This window comes from Netta rufina (genome assembly GCF_964035555.1).
Source record: "Netta rufina genome assembly, chromosome: 1".
Taxonomy (NCBI): domain Eukaryota; kingdom Metazoa; phylum Chordata; class Aves; order Anseriformes; family Anatidae; genus Netta; species Netta rufina.
Genome location: NC_140123.1, coordinates 205,728,711 through 205,746,430, shown reverse-complemented (window position 1 = coordinate 205,746,430; position 17,720 = coordinate 205,728,711). Strand labels below are relative to the sequence as shown.

The window sequence follows — 17,720 nt, the reverse complement described above, 5'->3', positions numbered from 1 at the left end:
CCCAATCCCATCCCCAATCCCAATCCCAATCCCAATCCCAATCCCAATCCCAATCCCATCCCAATCCCAATCCCAATCCCAATCCCATCCCATCCCATCCCCATCCATCCCCATTTGATCCCAATCCCATCCCCATCCCATCCCCATCCCCATCCCATCCCATCCCAATCCCATCCCCAATCCCAATCCCAATCCAATCCCATCCCATCCCATCCCATCCCATCCCATCCCATCCCATCCCATCCAATCCCCATCCCCATCCCAATCCCAATCCCAATCCCAACCCCATCCCATTCCCTCTACAGGCACCCCCCCACCCACGCCCCCACCCCAGATCCCCCCACTGCCGTCCTGGTGAGGAGGAGGCTGTGGGATGCAGGAGGGGTCCCGGCCGTCACCAGGGGTGGGGTCATCCCCCTGGGCCCACATGGGGCCGTGTTTTGGGGTGGGCAAGGGGGGAATGAAGGGAGGTGGCCCCAGGAGCTTCCTGGAGGGGTGCTGGGCTGGGTGGTGGCAACCAGCCCGGGGGGATGGGCCACCAGCCTGGAGAGATGGGCTACCAGGTTGGAGACACTGGCCACCAGCCCATAGGGATGGGCCACCTCCCTAGAGATGTGGGCCACCAGCCTGGAGGGGTGGGCCACCAGATTGGAGAGATGGATCACCAGTTTGGAGACATTGGCCACCAGCCCATAGGAATGGGCCACCAGCTTGGAGAGATGGGCCACCAGCCTGGAGGGGTGGGCCACCAGGTTGGAGAGATGGGCTACCAGCCTGGAGATACGAGCCACTGGCCTAGAGATGTGGGCCACCTGATGGAGAGCTGGACCACCAACCTGGAGAGATGGGCTACCAGCCTGGAAGGGTGGGCCACCAGCCTGGAGCGGTGGGCCACCAAATTGGAGAGATGGATCACCAGCTTAGAGACATTGGCCACCAGCCCATAGGAATGGGCCACCAGGCTGGAGAGATGGGCCACCAGCCTGGAGGGGTGGGCCACCAGGTTGGAGAGATGGGCCACCAGCTTGGAGACATTGGCCACCAGCCCATAAGGATGGGCCACCTCCCTAGAGATGTGGGCCACCAGCCTGGAGGGGTGGGCCACCAGCTTGGAGACATTGGCCACCAGCCTGGAAGGATGGACCATCAGCCCGGAGATGTGGGCCACCGACCTATAGGGTTGGACCACCAGCTTGGAGAGATGGGCCACCAGATTGGAGATGTGGGCCACCAGCCCATCGAGACAGGCCCCCAGCCTCGTGGCCTTCAGTTCCCTGCCCCCTGGGGATGGGGCAGGGCCGGTGATGGGTGGGGGGAGAGGCAGGAGCTGGGGGGGTCGCACCAATGTTGGTTATGGGTGTGCGCCTTGACCCTATGGGTGCACGCATTGACCCAATGGGTGCACGCCTTGACCCTATGGGTGCACACCTTGACCCTATGGGTGCACGCGTTGACCCTATGGGTGCACGTGTTGGTCATGGGTGCATGCCTTGACCCTATGGGTGCACACCTTGACCCGATGGGTGGGTGCGGTGGTCTATGGGCGCACGCCTTGACCCTATGGGTGCACACGTTGACCCAACGGGTGCACGCGTTGACCTGATGGGTGCACACCTTGACCCAATGGGTGCATGTGTTGGTCATAGGTGCACATGTTGACCCTATGGGTGCACACTTTGACCCAATGGGTGGGTGCCTTGGTCTATGGGTGCATGCCTTGACCCTATGGGTGCACGCATTGACCCAATGGGTGCACGCGTTGACCTGATGGGTGCACACCTTGACCCAATGGGTGCACATGTTGGTCATGGGTGCACGCCTTGACCCTATGGGTTGCACACCTTGACCCAATGGGTGGGTGCGGTGGTCTATGGGCGCACGCTTTGACCCTATGGGTGCACACGTTGACCCAACGGGTGCACGCGTTGACTGATGGGTGCACACCTTGACCCAATGGGTGCACGTGTTGGTCATGGGTGCACGCCTTGACCCTATGGGTGCACACCTTGACCCAATGGGTGGGTGCGTTGGTCTGTGGGTGCACGCGTTGACCCGATGGGTGCACATGTAGACCTGATGGGGTGCACAAGTAGATCTGATGGGTGCACGCGTTGACCTGAGGGGTGCATATGTTGGTCTGTGGGTGCACCCATAGGTCTATGGGTGCACGTGTGGGTCTATGGGTGCATGCATTGACCCAATGGGTGGGTGCATTGGTCTATAGGTGCACGCGTTGACCCGATGGGTGCAAGTGTAGACATTATGGGTGCACATGTAGACTTGATGGGTGCACGCGTTGACCTGATGGGGTGCATTCGTTGGTTATGGGTGCAAGTGTAGACCTGATGGGTGCACACGTAGATCTATGGGTGCACACCTTGACCCGATGGGTGCACGCGTTGACCTTATGGGTGCGTGTGTTGGTTATGGGTGCACGCGTTGACCCTATGGGTGCACACATTGACCCGATGGGTGGATCCGATGGGTGGGTGCAGGTCCACGAGCAGACGCGTGGGGCTGCTGGGTGGGCGCAGAGGGTCCCCCACAGGGGTGCGTAAGCGGTGGGTGCCGGCACGGCCCTGCTGGGTGCGTGGGGCTGGCGGGTGGGTGTCAGATCTGGTGGGTGGGCACACGGTGAGCGGTGGGCAGGCTTCTGGGGGCGGGGCTTCTGGGGGTGGGGCTCCTGGGGGCGGGGCTTCTGGGGGTGGGGCTCCTGGGCACGGGGCTCCTGGGCACGGGGCTCCGGCACCGGCACCGGGAGCGGCACCGGGACCCGCACCCGAACGCGCACCCGGACCCAGACCTGGACCCGGACCCGGACCCGTTCAGCCCAGCCCGGCTCCCCCCGGTGTCCCCGGTGCCCCCGGTGCCCCCCGGTGCCCCCCGGTGCCCCCCGGTGCCCCGGAGCCCCTCCATGGCCGGCCGAGCCCCCCCCCACCGTGAGCCCGGCGCTGCGCTCCGCGCTCTTCGTGCTCAACCTCCTTGGATGGGTGAGCACCGATCCGACCCCCCCTTTTCCCTTTATCCTCCCCCCACACCCCTTTTTGGGGTCCCCGTGTTTTTTTTTGGGGTCCCCCCTCCCCACCCCGTACCGAGCACCGGGACCGAGCGGCGAGAGGGTGGTGGCCGTGTCCCCAGGCGGTGCCGCCTCCCCGGAGCATTTTTGGGGTGGTTTAAGGGATTTTGGAGATTTTTGGGGGATTTTTTTCAGCGGGGATTTCGGTGGGGATTTTCGGGCTTGAAACTGCGTTTTGGGGAAGTTTTTGTTCAAACGGGCATCCCCGCAGCATCCCACAGGTGACATCCCGATGGCATCCCATGGGTGACATCTCCACGGTGTCCCACGGGTGTCACCCCACGGGTGTCGTCCCCACGGTGCCCCCCCCAAGGTGCACCTTCTGCGGCTGCGTCGGGGCCCTAAGGGAGAACATCTGCCTGCTGCAGGCCGTGCGTGTCCCCATAAAGGGACACGGGGGTCCCGGGGGTCCCTGGGGTGGGAGGACGCTTCGGGGTGCGTCCGGTCCCCATGGGGAGGATGATGTCCCCGTGGGGAGGTGGCTGTCCCCATAAGGAGGACGCTGTCCCCATCTGGAGGACGCTGTCCCCATGGGGAGGACGCTGCCACCATGGGGAGGTGGCTGTCCCCATAAGGAGGACCCTGTCCCCATCTGGAGGATGCTGTCCCCTTGGGGAAGTTGCTGTCCCTATAGGGAAGAGGCCGTCCCCATGTGGAGGTCGGCGTCCCAATGGGGTGGACACTGTCCCCACTTGGGGGGTGATGTCCCCACGGGGAAGCTGCTGTCCTTTTTGGGGTCTTCCCATGGGGAAGTGGCCGTCCCCACGTAGAGGTCACTGTCCCCATGTGGAGGTGGCAATCCCCGTGGCGAGGTGGCCACCCCACAGGAGGACACCGTCCCATGAGGACTCGTCACCTCCGGGCCACCCTTGGGTGCCCGTCCCCGCGGTGCCACCCTCGCCCTCCTCTCTCCCGCAGTTCTCCGTCTGCCTGACCATCATCTTCCTCCTGCAGCTGGCAGCCGGCGCGCTGGGCTTCGTCTTCTCCGACGGGGTATGGCCTCGGGGGATTGGGGGGGGGGACACACAAGGGGACGGGGACCCCCTCCCCGTGATGTCCCCTCGGGTGGCAGCCTCGCCACGTGTCCCCTCGCAGGCGCGCGGGAGGGTGAGCGAGGTGATCAACGCGGCCATCGTGCACTACCCGGACGACCCCGACCTGCAGAACCCGATCGATTTTGGGCAGAAGGAGGTGTGTGGGGACACCGGGGGGGGCTCCTCTGTCACCCGAAATCCACGGGGACCCCCCCCTCTGGGGTTTTCCTAAAGGGGTTTTGGGGTGGTGGCGAAGCGCAGCGTGGGGCAGGGAGAGGTTTGGGGAGGGGGTGGTGCGAGAGGAGCCCACCTGGGCAGCGTTTCCTAAAGGTTGTGTTTGTGTAGGACCTACTAAAAGTGCAGGAGAAGGGTTGGGAGGGGACATGGGGACATAGGGACATGGGGACAGCAGCAATGGGGCGAGCGGGACGTGGCTGGGATCGGGGCCGCTCGCACTCCATCCCCAAGCAGCCACTCCAAAGGGGATGGGGATGTGTCCCCAAGCTGCCACAGCAGGGGATGGGGACAGGGTGGCAGCGACGTCCCCGTGACGTCCCCACGATGTCCCCACGATGTCCCCACGATGTCCCCGCAGTTCCGCTGCTGCGGTGGCACCTCCTATAGGGACTGGTCCCGAAACATCTACTTCAACTGCTCCGCCGCCAACCCCAGCCGCGAGCGCTGCTCCGTGCCCTTCTCCTGCTGCCTCCACGACCCCACCGAGGTGAGGACGTCCCCAAGGGGGTGAGGACGTCCCCAAGGGGGTGACAACATCCCCAAGGGGGGTCCCCACCACCCCCAGGACCCCCAATGGGGCCATCTGTAGGACCAAACCCACCCAGGACGCGTGCGCACCGCTCAGCTCCCGGCGTTGGCGCAACCCTCGGTGCCGGGGACACCGTGCCCCGCCGCGTGCCCCAATGTCCCTAAACCCCCCCCTGGTGTCCCCAACATATCCGTTATTTTTTGGGGAGGTGTCACCTCGCTGGCAACCCCCCCCCGAGGAGCTGGAGGTGGGATGGGGTCGGCTCTAGGGTGCCGGTGCCAGCCCCTGGGAGATGGGGTGGGTTTTTTGGGGGTGGTGGTGGCACGGTGGTGGCACGGTGGTGGCACGGTGGTGACACCGGTGACACTCTCGCCCCGCAGCTGGTGGGCATCGTGCTGGCCCGGGTGCTCCTCCAGCAGGTGAAGGACCAGGTTTGGTGGCACCACGGCGCCGAATTTTGGCGCTGAGCCCCCGCTGCGTCCCCTGGGATGGGGACGGGGACGGGGACGGCGGGGACGTTTGGTGGCTCCTCGGTCACCCGCGGGAAGAGGCGGCGGTGCTCGGAGGATGGAGCCACGTTGGGGGGATGTTTGGGGACATCGGGGACGTTTGGGGACGCCGAGGGAAAATGGGGAACACCTGAGGACATTGGAGACATTTGGGGACACCGGGGGACATCAGGGATGTTTGGGGACATCGGGGGATGCTTGGGGACACTGGGGGAAACGGGGAACACCCGAGGATACCGGAGACATCTGGGGACACCAGGGGACACCAGGGATGTTTGGGGACAGTGGGGGACACCTGGGGGACACTTGGGGGATGCTTGGGGACATCAGGGGATGCTTGGGGACACCTGGGGACATTGGGGGACACCTGGGGTCACCTGGGGACATCAGAGGATGTTTGGGGACACTGGGGGACACGTGGGGACATTTGGGGACACCTGGAGACACTTGGGGGATGCTTGGGGACACCGGGGGACACTTGGGGACACCGGGGGACACTTGGGGACATTGTGGGACAGCTGGGGTCACCTGGGGACATCAGTGGATTTTTGGGGACACTGGGGGCACTTGGGGGCACCAGGGGAAACCTGGGGACATTGGGGGATGCTTGGGGACATTGGGGATGTTTGGGGACACGGGGGGATGCTTGGGGACATCAGGAACATTTGGGGACATCAGGGGATATCTGGGGACACTGGGGGATGACTGGGGACATCAGGGTAGGCTTTGGGACATTGGGGGACGCTTAGGGACACTTGGGGACCTGAGGGGACATCTGGGCACATTGGGGACATTGGGGGACACCGGGGGACACCTGGGGACATCAGGGGATGTTTGGGTACACTGAAGGGACACCTGGGGACATGGGGAAACGCTTGGGGACATCGGGGGATGCTTGGGGACACTGGGGGCACCAGGGGAAGCCTGGGGACATTGGGGGATGCTTGGGGACACCGGGGGACACTTGGGGACATTTGGGGACACCTGGGATCGCTTGGGGACACCTGGGGACATTGGGGATGTTTGGGGACACTGGGGGGCACCTGGGGACATGGGGAGACACTTGGGGACACCAGGGGACACCTGAGGTCACTTGGGGACATCAAGGATGTTTGGGGACACCTGGGGACATCGGGGGATGCCTGGGGACATGGGTGGGCGCTTGGGACATTGGGGGATGTTTTGGGACACCTGGGGACATTTAGGGATGTTTGGGGGCACATGGGGACACTGGGGACATCACGGGACACCTGGGATGTTTGGGGACACCTGGAGACATTGGGGGATGCATGGGGACACCAGGGGACATCGGGGATGTTTGGGGACATTGGGGATGTTTAGGGACACCTGGGGACATTGGGGGGACACTTGGGGACATCAGGGGACATTTGGGGACACCATGCCACCCACTGTTTTGGGGCCGGACCCCTCCCCCGCTGTCCGTCCGTGATGTCCCCAGGAACACCGGGGGGGGCTTCGTGTCCCTCCCCCGACCCCCAAAAATGTGAATTTTCTCTTCCCCCCCCCCCAAAAAAAAAGTCTCATTTTCCCTAAATCTCACTTTTTTTTTTTGCACCAAGTGGCTTTTGTCCCAAACGGGACTCGTCTGCCCCCAAAATAACTTCCCCTCCCCCCCCCAGCGACTTTTTCTCCCAAAAGATCCTCCTCTAAGACGTGACTTCCCCCCCCCCCCAAAAAAAGGGACTTTTGTCCCCCAGAAGTGTGGCTTTTCCCCCAAAAAAGCAATTTTCTCCCCCAAAATGACTTTTTTCCCCCAAAAAGCAGTTTCTCCCCCCCCAACACCCCCATAAAACAACCTTTTTCTCCCTTTTCCTCCCCAAAGTGACTTTGGATCCCCCCCCACGTAACTCTTTGCCCATAACCACCACTTTTCACCCCAAAAATGCTGCTCCCCCCCCCCAAACTCTTCTCCCCCACACAGCATCTTCCTGCCCCCAAAATTACATTTTTTGCCCCAAAGCAGCCCCCATGGGCCCAGTGCCCCCCCCCAACTAACTCTTAGCCCCCCCAAAGTAACTTTTCCCCCCAAAAAAACAAAAAGCAACTTTTTCTCCCCAAATAACTTTAATAACTTTTGCCCCCCCCCCCCAATTTGTCCTCCCCCAGAAAAGCAACTTCTGCCCCCCCAAAAGCAGCTTTTTTCCCCCCAAAACCAGCCTTTTTCTCCAAAGAAGGAACTGCCCCCCCGCAAACAACTTTTCTTCCCCCAAAAAACAACTTTTCTCCTCAAAAAGTAACTTCTGCCCCCCCAAAATAACTTTTCTCTCCAGAAAAGCAACTTTTCTCCTCGAAAAATGTAACTTCCCCCCCACACACGAAAAAAGGAACTTTTGCCCCAAAATCCAACTTTTCTCCTCAAAAAGTAGCTTCAGCCCCCCCCAAACCAACTTTTATCTCAAAAAAACAACTTTTCTCCCCAAAAAGTAACTTCTGCCCCCCCAAAATAACTTTTCTCTCCAGAAAAACAACTTTTCTCCTCAAAAAAGCAACTTCCCCCCCAAAACAACTTTTCTCCTCAAAAAAAGTAACTTCCCACCCCAAAACCCAGCTTTTCTCCTCAAAAAAAGTAACTCTGCCCCCCCAACCAACTTTTCGTTCCAAAACAACAACTTTTCTCCTCAAAAAAAGTAACTTCACGCCCCCAACCCCACCTTTTCTCCTCAATAAAAGTTCCTTCACCCCCCAAACCCCCTTTTCTCTCCCCAAAACCCCCATTTTTCACCCCAAAAGTACCCCCGCCCCTCCCCACCCCCCCCCCCCCCCCGCTCCCTCCAAAACAACTTTTCGGTCCCAAAACAGCGACTTCCCGTCTCCAAAACGCCGCCTTTTCGTCCCGAAAACAAACTTTCCCAACTTTTCGTCCCGAAAACAAACTTTCCGCACCAAATTTTTCCCTGAAAAACAAAAAAAAAAACGAACAAAACCCAACAAAACCAAAACTTTTTCTTTCCACACCAACTTCCCCTCCCCAAAGCAGTTTCACCCCAAAACCCCCTTTTTCCCCTCAAAACCCCTTTCCTCCCCGAACCCCCCTTTTTCTCCAAACCCCCCCTTTTCCCCCCAAATCCCATTTCCTCCCCAAACTCCCCTTTTTCCCCCCAAACCCGTTTTCCTCCCCCAGCCCCCCTCATCCAACCCTCAAACCCAACTTTTCCCCTAAACCCCACTTTTTCCCCCAAACACCCTTTTCTCCCCCAACCCCCCATCCTCCCCCAATCCCAACTTTCCCCCCAAAACCCAACTTTTCTCCCCAAACCCCCCTTTTTCCCCCGAAACCCAACTTTCTCCCCCAAACCCAACTATTTCCCTGAAACAGCACTTTTTCCCCTAAACCCCATTTCCTCCCCAAATCCCAACTTTCCCCCAAAACACCACTTTTCCCCCCAAACAGAACTTCTTCTCCAAAACCGACCTTTTTCTGCCGATCCCAACATTTCTCCAAAACAGAGCTTTTTCCCCGAAACCCAACTTTTTCTCCCAAACCCCCTTTCCTCCCCCAAACCCCCTTTCCTCCCCGAAACCCAACTTTTTCCCCCAAACCCAACTTTCCCCCGAAACAGAACTTCTTCTCCCAAACGGAACTTTTTCCCCCAAACCCCCTTCCCTCCCCAAAACCCAACTTTTTCCCCCAAACCCAACTTTTTCCCCCAAACCCAACTTTTCCCCAAAACAGCCCTTTTTTCCCCCAAACCCACTTTTCCTCCCCAAACCCCCTTTCCTCCCCAAATCCAACTTTTTCTCCCAAACCCAACTTTTTCTCCCAAACCCCCTTTCCTCCCTGAAACCCAACTTTGTCCCGAAATAGCACTTTTTCTCCCCAAACCCACTTTTCCTCCCCAAACCCACTTTCTCTCCCCAAACCCAACTTCCCCCCTCCCCACCCTTTTCCCCCCCTTCCCCCTTCCCCTCCCCACCTCCCCCTTTCCCCTCCCCTTCCCCTTTCCCCTCCCCTCTCCCGGTGCCTCCCCCCCCGGGTCCCTCTCGGGCGGGGGCTCCTGGCGGGGCCGGGCCGGGCCGGGCCGTGCCGGGATGGCGGCGGCGGCGGCGGCGGGGCCGGGGAGGCCCGGGAGGGGCGGCGGGGCCGGGCCGGGGTCGCGTCGGTGGCGCTTGGGGGGGTTCCTGTGGGCTCTGGCGCTGGGTTCAGCGCTGGGAGCCCCCTCCCCACGCCGCCCACCCCCGTCGCCCCCTCCCGGGAACGCCTCGGCCCCCCCCGAGCGCTGCCGGCGCCCCGCGGCCTGCGAGCGGCTGCGGGTCGGGGCCTGCCTGGGCTCGGCGCTGCCCTACGCCGCCACCTCCACGCTGCTGGCCGCCGACTCCGCCTCGCAGGAGGAGGCACACGGCAAGCTGCTGCTCTGGTCCGGTACGGGGGGGGGGAAATTTGGGGGGGAAATCTTGGGGAGTAACTTTTGGGGAGTAACTTTTGGGGATAACTTTTTGGGGGAGTAACTTTTGGGGAGTAACTTTTGGGGAGTAACTTTTTTGGGGGGTAACTTTTTTGGGGGGTAACTTTCTGAGGGGTAACTAACTAGGGGGTAACTTTTGAGGGGGTAACTCTTGGGGAGATAACTTTAGGGAGTAACTTTTTGGGAGGGTAACTTTTGGGGATAACTTTTTTGGGGGTAACTATCTTGGGGGGGAACTTTTGGGGAGTAACTTTTGGGGGGAGTAACTTTTTGGGGGTGACTAACTTGGGGGGTATCTCTTTTGGGGGTAACTAACTGGGGGGTAACTTCTGAGGGAGTAACTCTTGGAGAGGTAACTCTTTGGAGGGGTAACTTATGAGGGGGTAACTCGGGGAGATAACTTTGGGGGGGGTAACTTTTGGGGGAGTAACTTTTGGGGGAGTAACTTTTGGGGGAGTAACTTTTGGGGAGTAACTTTTGGGGAGGGTAACTCTTGGGGGGTTACTTTCTGAGGGGTAAGTTTTGAGGGGGTAACTCTTGGGGAGATAACTTTGGGGAGTAACTTTTTGGGAGGGGTAACTCTGGGAGGATAACTTTTTTGGGGTAACTTTTGGGGGGTTACTTTCTGAGGGGTAACTTTTGGGGGGTAACTTATGAGGGAGTAACTTTTTTGGAGGGGTAGCTTTTGGGGAGTAGCTTTTGGGGAGTAGTTTTTGGGGAGTAACTTTGTTGGGGAGTAACTTTTGGGGGGTAACTTTCTGAGGGGTAATTAACTGGGGGTATCTCCTTTGGGGGTAACTAACTGAGGGGTAACTCTTGGGGGATAACTTTTTTTGGGGGGTAACTTTGGGGAGTAACTTTTTTGGAGGGTAACTCTTGGGGGGTTACTTTCTGAGGGGTAACTCTTGGGGAGATAACTTTTGGTGGGGTAACTTTGGGGAGTAACTTTTTTGGAGGGGTAACTTTTGGGGAGTAACTTTTGGGAAGTAACTTTTAGGGGGAGTAACTTTTGGGGGGTGACTAACTTGGGGGGTATCTCTTTTGGGGGTAACTGGGGGGTAAATTCTGAGGGGGTAACTCTTGGGGAGATAACTTTGGGGGGCGTAACTTTGGGGAGTAACTTTTTTGGAGGGGTAACTTTTGGGGAGTAACTTTTTGGGGGGTAACTAACTGAGGAGTAACTCTTGGGGGATAACTTTTTTTGGGGGGGTACGTTCTGAGGGAGTAACTTTTTTTGGGGGGGGTAACTGGGGGGTAACTCTTGGGGGATAACTTTTTGGGGGGGTAACTTTTGGGGGTAACTAACTGGGGGTGTAACTCTTGGAGGGGTAACTCTTGGAGGATAACTTTTTGGGGGAGTAACTTTGGGGGATAACTTCTTGGAGGGTAACTCTTGGGGGGTTACTTTCTGAGGGGTGACTAACTGGGGGGTAACTTTTGAGGGGGTAACTCTTTGGGGGGGTAACTTATGAGGGAGTAACTTTTTTGGGGGGTAACTCTTGGGGGAGTAACTTTTTGGGGATAACTTTTTGGGGGTAACTCTCTGGGGAGTAACTTTTTGGGGGGTAACTAACTGAGAGGTAACTCTTGGGGGCATCTCTTTTGGGGGCATCTCTTTTGGGGGCATCTCTTTTGGGGGCATCTCTTTTGGGGGCATCTCTTTTGGGAGTAACTAACTGGGGGGTAACTTCTGAGGGAGTATCTCTTGGAGAGGTAACTCTGGGGGGGTAACTTATGAGGGAGTAAGTTTTTTGGGGGGTAACTCTTTGGGGAGATAACTTTGGAGGGGTAACTTTTTTGGGGGTATCTCTTGGGGGTAACTCTTTTAGGGATAACTAATTTGGGGGGTAAGTTCTGAGGCAGTAACTCGGGGGGAGTAACTTTTTGGGGGGTGATTTTTGGGGGTAACTAACTGGGGGTGTAACTCTTGGAAGGGGTAACTTTTGAGGGGGTAACTCTTGGAGGGTAACTTTTTTGGGGTAGCTTTTTTAGGGAGTAACTTTTGGGGATAACTTTTTTGGGGGGTTACTTTCTAGGGGGTAACTCTTGGAGGAGTAACTCTTGGGGAGATAACTTTGGGGGGGGTAACTTTTTGGGGGGTAACTTTGGGGAGTAACTTTTTGAGGGAGTAACTTTTGGGGATAACTTTTTTGGGGATAACTCACTGGGGGGGTAACTCTTGGGGGATAACCTTTTTGAGGGATAACCTTTTTTGGGGGTAACTTTTTGGGGGGTGACTTTGGGGAGTAACTGTTTTGGGGGGTAACTCTTAGGGGGGGTAACTTCTGAGGGGGTAACTTTTTTGGAGGGGTGACTTTGGGGTGGTAACTTTTTGGAGGGTAATTAACTGGAGAGGTAACTTTTTGAGGGAGTAACTTTTTTGGGGGTAAGTTTTTTGGGGAGGTAACTCTTGGGGGAGTAACTTTTGGGGATAACTTTTTTTGGGGATAACTTTTTTTTGGGGGGGTAACTTTTGGGGAGTAACTTTTGGGAATAACTTTTTGGGGGTAACTCTTGGATAACTTTTTTGGGGGGGTGACTTTGGGAGGGTAACTAACTGGGGGGGATAACTAGGGGAGGGGACAAATTTTGGGGAGTAACTTTTTGGGGAGTAACTTTTTGGGGAGTAACTTTTTGGGGAGTAAATATGGGGGGGTAACTTTGGAGTGGGTAACTAACTTTTGGAGATAACTTTTGGGGGGATAACTAACTAGGGGGGTAACTTGGGGGGGTAACTTTTGAGGGGGTAACTTTTTTGGGGGGGTAACTAACTGGGGGGGAACTGTGGGGGGGATAACGGGTGTGGGGGGGTAACTTGTGGGGGCAGGTAACTGGGGGGGTATGGGGAGGGGGTGCCATGGGTGGGGAAGTTACGGGGGGAGTGCTATAGGGAGGGGGGCACTATGGGGGTCTCTGTAGGGAGCCTCTATAGGGAGGTGTATTATGGGGAGGGGGGATGGAGGGGAGCACTATGGGGGGGCCATTATGGGGGAGCACTATAGAGGGGGGCCCTGTGTGGGGGCACTATAGGGGGGGCACTGTGTGTATGGGTTATTGGAGGGGGTGGTGCATGGGGGGGACAGGGTGTAGGGGGTGGGTGCAGTATGGAGAGCAGTATAGCAGGGGACTGGGATGGGTATGGGTACAGGGGAGCTGTATAACGGGGCAGGACGGGCATGGTATATCTGGGGGTGGTATAAGGGGCACATCATGATGGGGAGCAGCAGGGGGGCGGTATCAGAGGGGGCAACACAAATGGGATCAATATTGGCAGGGGCACGGCACCCACGGGCGCTACAGGGGGGTGCCGAGCTGAGCACCGTCCCCGTCCCCATCCCGTTCCCATCCCCGTCCCCATCTTGTCCCCGTGCCACCCCCCAGGCCTGCGCAACGCCCCGCGCTGCTGGGACGTGATCCAGCCCCTGCTGTGCGCCGTCTACATGCCCAAGTGCGAGGACGGGCAGGTGGAGCTGCCCAGCCAGACCCTCTGCCAGGCCACCCGCGCGCCCTGCACCATCGTGGAGCGCGAGCGGGGCTGGCCCGACTTCCTCAAGTGCACGCCCGACCGCTTCCCCGAAGGCTGCCCGGTAAGTTGGGGACACGGGGGGCACCGCCGCGACGCCTCCGGGTCCCTCGGAACCCAAAATGAGGGTTGGGGTGGGGACGCCGTGCCCCTTCCTCCTCCTCTTCTTCCTCACGGTGCCACCGCCTGCTCCAGAACGAGGTGCAGAACATCAAGTTCAACAGCTCGGGGCAGTGCGAGGCGCCGCTGGTGCGGACGGACAACCCCAAGAGCTGGTACGAGGACGTGGAGGGCTGCGGGATCCAGTGCCAGAACCCTCTTTTCACCGAGAAGGAGCACCGCGAGATGCACGTCTACATCGCCGCCTTCAGCTCCGTCACCATCTTCTGCACCTTCTTCACCCTGGTGAGCCGCGCCGCCGCCGCGGGGTTGCGTGAACACCACGGATGCGTCCCCAAAAAGCGGGCTGGCCACCCAGGTGTCCTTTTTTTTTTTTTTTTTTTTTTTTTCTCCCCCCTTCCAGGCCACGTTCGTTGCAGACTGGAGGAACTCCAACCGCTACCCCGCCGTCATCCTCTTCTACGTCAACGCCTGCTTCTTCGTGGGCAGCATCGGCTGGCTGGCGCAGTTCATGGACGGCGCCCGCGACGAGATCGTGTGCCGCGCCGACGGCACCATGCGCCTGGGCGAGCCCACGTAGGTGTCCCCTTCCTTCATCCCCATCCAAATTCGTGTCCCTGCCTCGTGTCCCCATCCCGGCTGACCCCCGCCTTCCCCCCCGCAGCTCCAACGAGACCCTGTCCTGCGTCATCATCTTCGTCATCGTCTACTACTCGCTGATGTCGGGCGTCATCTGGTTCGTCATGCTGACCTACGCCTGGCACACCTCCTTCAAGGCGCTGGGCACCACCTACCAGCCGCTGCTGGGCAAGACCTCCTACTTCCACCTCATCACCTGGTCCATCCCCTTCGTCCTCACCGTGGCCATCCTGGCCGTGGCGCAGGTAACGGGGCCGCCGGGCCGTGGAACGGTTTTTTGGGGTGGTCGTGGTGGTGGTCGCGTCCTGCTGACCCCTCATCCGTGGTCCCAATTTTTACCAGGTGGATGGTGACTCCGTCAGTGGCATCTGCTTCGTGGGGTACAAGAACTATCGCTACCGTGCTGGCTTTGTCCTGGCGCCCATCGGGCTCGTCCTCATCGTGGGGGGCTATTTCCTCATCCAGGGTAGGTGCGGGATGGGGCTGGGGGCACAGTGGGTGTCCCCCCACCGCCACCTCACCGCCACGTCCCTTTGTCACAGGGGTCATGACGCTCTTCTCCATCAAGAGCAACCACCCCGGGCTGCTGAGCGAGAAGGCGGCCAGCAAGATCAACGAGACCATGCTGCGGCTGGGTGAGGGCGGCACCGTTTCTGGGGGAAATTCGTGTGGGAACGGGGACGTTGGGTTCCCCGAACCTAAACTGCCCGATCCTGCCCGCCCAGAGGTGGGACAAAGCTGCGTGGGTGGCGGCGCGGCGTTTTTGGTAACTTCGAGGTCTGGCTGAGCTGGGGACTCCCAATTTCTCTTCCAGGCATCTTCGGCTTCTTGGCCTTCGGCTTCGTCTTCATCACCTTCGGCTGCCACTTCTACGACTTCTTCAACCAGGCCGAGTGGGAGCGCAGCTTTCGGGAATACGTCCTGTGCGTGGGACGGGGTTGGGGTGCTGCGAGCCTCATCACCTCCTTTTGGGGGTGCTGAGCGTCGTTGGGGCGGGGGGTCCCCGTCCTCACGGCCGCCGCTGTCCCCCACGTCTGCCCCTGCAGGTGCGAGGCCAACGTGACCATCGCCACGCAGACCAACAAACCCATCCCGGAGTGCGAGATCAAGAACCGGCCGAGCCTGCTGGTGGAGAAGATCAACCTCTTCGCCATGTTCGGCACCGGCATCTCCATGAGCACCTGGGTCTGGACCAAAGCCACCCTGCTCATCTGGAAGCGCACCTGGTGCAGGTGGGACCCCCGGGGACGTCACCCCGTGCCCCGTTCGGTGTCCTGAGATGTCAAAGGTTGTCCCCGGGCTCTTGTCCACCGGGTCGATGAGTTGTGGGGTCACAGCAGGTAGTGGGAGAGGAGCAGGGCGTGTAGGGCACGTCCATCCCGTTCCATCCCCAGCCCTTGGTGCGCCCCATCCAGATGGGGAGGGTCCCCGAGCCCCCAGATGCCGTGCCCAGGGTTGTGCGTGCCCCGTTCCACGTGGCCACGTCCCGACGGGGCCACCCCGTGTCCCCTCCGTGTCCCCAGGCTGACGGGGCAGAGCGACGACCAGCCCAAGAGGATCAAGAAGAGCAAGATGATCGCCAAAGCCTTCTCCAAGCGCAAGGAGCTGCTGCGCGACCCGGGCCAGGAGCTGTCCTTCAGCATGCACACCGTCTCCCACGACGGCCCCGTGGGTGCGTGCGGTGGCGGGGCGGGACGGGGCCACCTCCGGGGATGTCCCCGTTGTCCCCCCTCTTGACGTGACCCTCCCTTTTTCTTGTCCCCGCAGCCGGTTTAGCGTTTGACATCAACGAGCCATCAGCCGACGTGTCCTCGGCGTGGGCCCAGCACGTCACCAAGATGGTGGCCAGGAGAGGAGCCATCCTGCCCCAGGACGTCTCCGTGACCCCCGTGGCGACCCCTGGCAAGTCCCTGGGGATTAGATTTGGGGATTTAAGGGGCTGGGGGGGGCAGGATGAGGCCGCTCTCACCCTCCCCGTGTCCATCCCGCAGTGCCACCAGAGGAAAGGGCCAACCTCTGGGTGGTGGAGGCCGACGTCTCCCCGGAGCTGCAGAAACGCAGCCGCAAGAAGAAACGGAGGAAGAAGAAGAAGGATGAAGTGTGCCCGGGCCCCGAGCACCACGCCGGGGGCTCCGTGGACCCCCCAGCCTCCAGCAGCGCCGTGCCTCGCCTGCCCCGCTTGCCCCTCCAGCCCTGCCTGGTGGCCGTGCCCTGCCGGGGGGGGGACACTTTTGTCCCCGCCATCCTCCCGGGGCTCGCGGCCGGCCGGCCCGAAGGCAGCGTGGCCGGGGGGCCGTGGGACGGGCGCAGCCGCAGAGCCATCGTCCCCCACCTCATCTCCAACCCTTTTTGCCCCGAAAGCGGGTCCCCGGAGGACGAGGAGAGCCCCGGCCCCAGCGGCGGGTGCTGGCAGCACCACAACGGGGGGCCCCGCTGGCCCCCCCAGCCCCTCCCCAACGGCGGGGGGACGAGGACTTGGGGTCGCCGCGCCGGCTTGGCCCCCATCCACTCTCGGACCAACCTGGTGGACGCCGAGCTGCTGGACGCCGACTCGGATTTCTGAGCCCGGCGAGCAGGGACGATGGTGTCCGCGTCAGGACAGCCTCCAGGGGACACGGCAGCTCGCCCCGCTGCACCGGGGGCCGGTCCCGAGCGTGGCCACGGGTGGCTCGTCCTCGGGGACGGTGATTTCTGTCCCCATGTCACCCGGCCGGACTCGATGCACGGCCCACCCCAACGGGACGCCGGCAGAACGGGGTCTGGCATCGCCGGGAGAAGAGAAACGGGGTGCTGCTGGTGGAGCAACCCCCCTACAAGTCCCGTGGGGATTTGGGGACAAAGCCTGCGCCCCCCATGAGGGGCAGGAGCGGGCGGCCCCCCGGGACAGCGGTCCTAGGTAGGTTAGGGTAGATTTTGGGGAGCTTCCTCCCGCGTCCCGGGGTGCCGGGACCCCGCTGACGCCCCCCGCTCGCCCTCTGCCCCCACCGCCCCCCGGCTAGATGGTACGTAGAGCTTTTACACACTCGTGTGGTGCCAATAGGGATTATTTTTTTTTTTTTACTACAACTATTTTTTTACTCTCTATAACACTCCAGGACGTGGCGGCCGCGTCCCCGCGGTGCTCACGGTTTTATTTTGGGGTACGCCCGTGGTCCCAAAGTGCCTTCCAGCTCCCGGGGTCGCCTCTCTCTGGGTGCAGCAACCCCCGAGCCAAGCTTTTTTTTTTTATTTTTACTATTTTTTTTTTAAAAAAAAAAAAAGAACAAGACTTGGTTACAGCCATCCTGAGGTAGGAGGACGCCCCGTCCTCGCTGGTGCTTTGTATCCGCCCGTTAGCCCTGTAAATGTCTTGAGTGTTTATTAAATCCTGGTAGGCCCCTGGCTTTCTCGCTATCCTGGTGACCTCCACGGGTTAATTTTTTGCTGTGTAAAGCAAAACCCTCCTGTATCAGTATTAAATTTGCCAAGTTTCCATTCCCGGTGCCTGCCCTGGGCTTTTTTTTTGGGGGGGTATTGAGTGCGGGGAAGCCTTGTGGGGTTTTTCCTTTCTCCTAAAAGCGCTCCAGGACGGTGCCAGCTGCCCCATGAAGCTTCCCCGGGGATTGCCCCTGTGTAAATGGGGTGAAAAT

At 59.8% G+C, this 17,720-nt stretch overlaps 2 protein-coding genes across 2 annotated transcripts; both read left to right on the top strand.

Annotated features, from left to right (window-relative positions):
• Positions 1-2,468: 2,468 nt before the first annotated feature.
• Positions 2,469-5,343, top strand: TSPAN33 (tetraspanin 33; the record flags this gene model as incomplete). The annotated part of the gene is made up of 6 exons (XM_084306441.1): positions 2,469-2,485; positions 3,390-3,447; positions 3,995-4,069; positions 4,172-4,267; positions 4,706-4,834; positions 5,257-5,343. 6 exons carry the CDS (start codon positions 2,469-2,471, stop codon positions 5,341-5,343), a joined length of 462 nt encoding a protein of 153 aa, XP_084162567.1.
• Positions 5,344-9,396: 4,053 nt separating this feature from the next.
• SMO (smoothened, frizzled class receptor) lies at positions 9,397-17,562 on the top strand. Its single transcript, XM_084305578.1, has 12 exons — positions 9,397-9,766; positions 13,191-13,396; positions 13,528-13,737; positions 13,856-14,028; positions 14,117-14,336; positions 14,434-14,557; positions 14,634-14,726; positions 14,906-15,014; positions 15,138-15,323; positions 15,615-15,763; positions 15,859-15,993; positions 16,083-17,562. The coding sequence occupies exons 1-12, from the start codon at positions 9,436-9,438 to the stop codon at positions 16,652-16,654; spliced, it is 2,508 nt and encodes an 835-aa protein (XP_084161704.1). The 5' UTR covers positions 9,397-9,435; the 3' UTR covers positions 16,655-17,562.
• Positions 17,563-17,720: the final 158 nt, after the last annotated feature.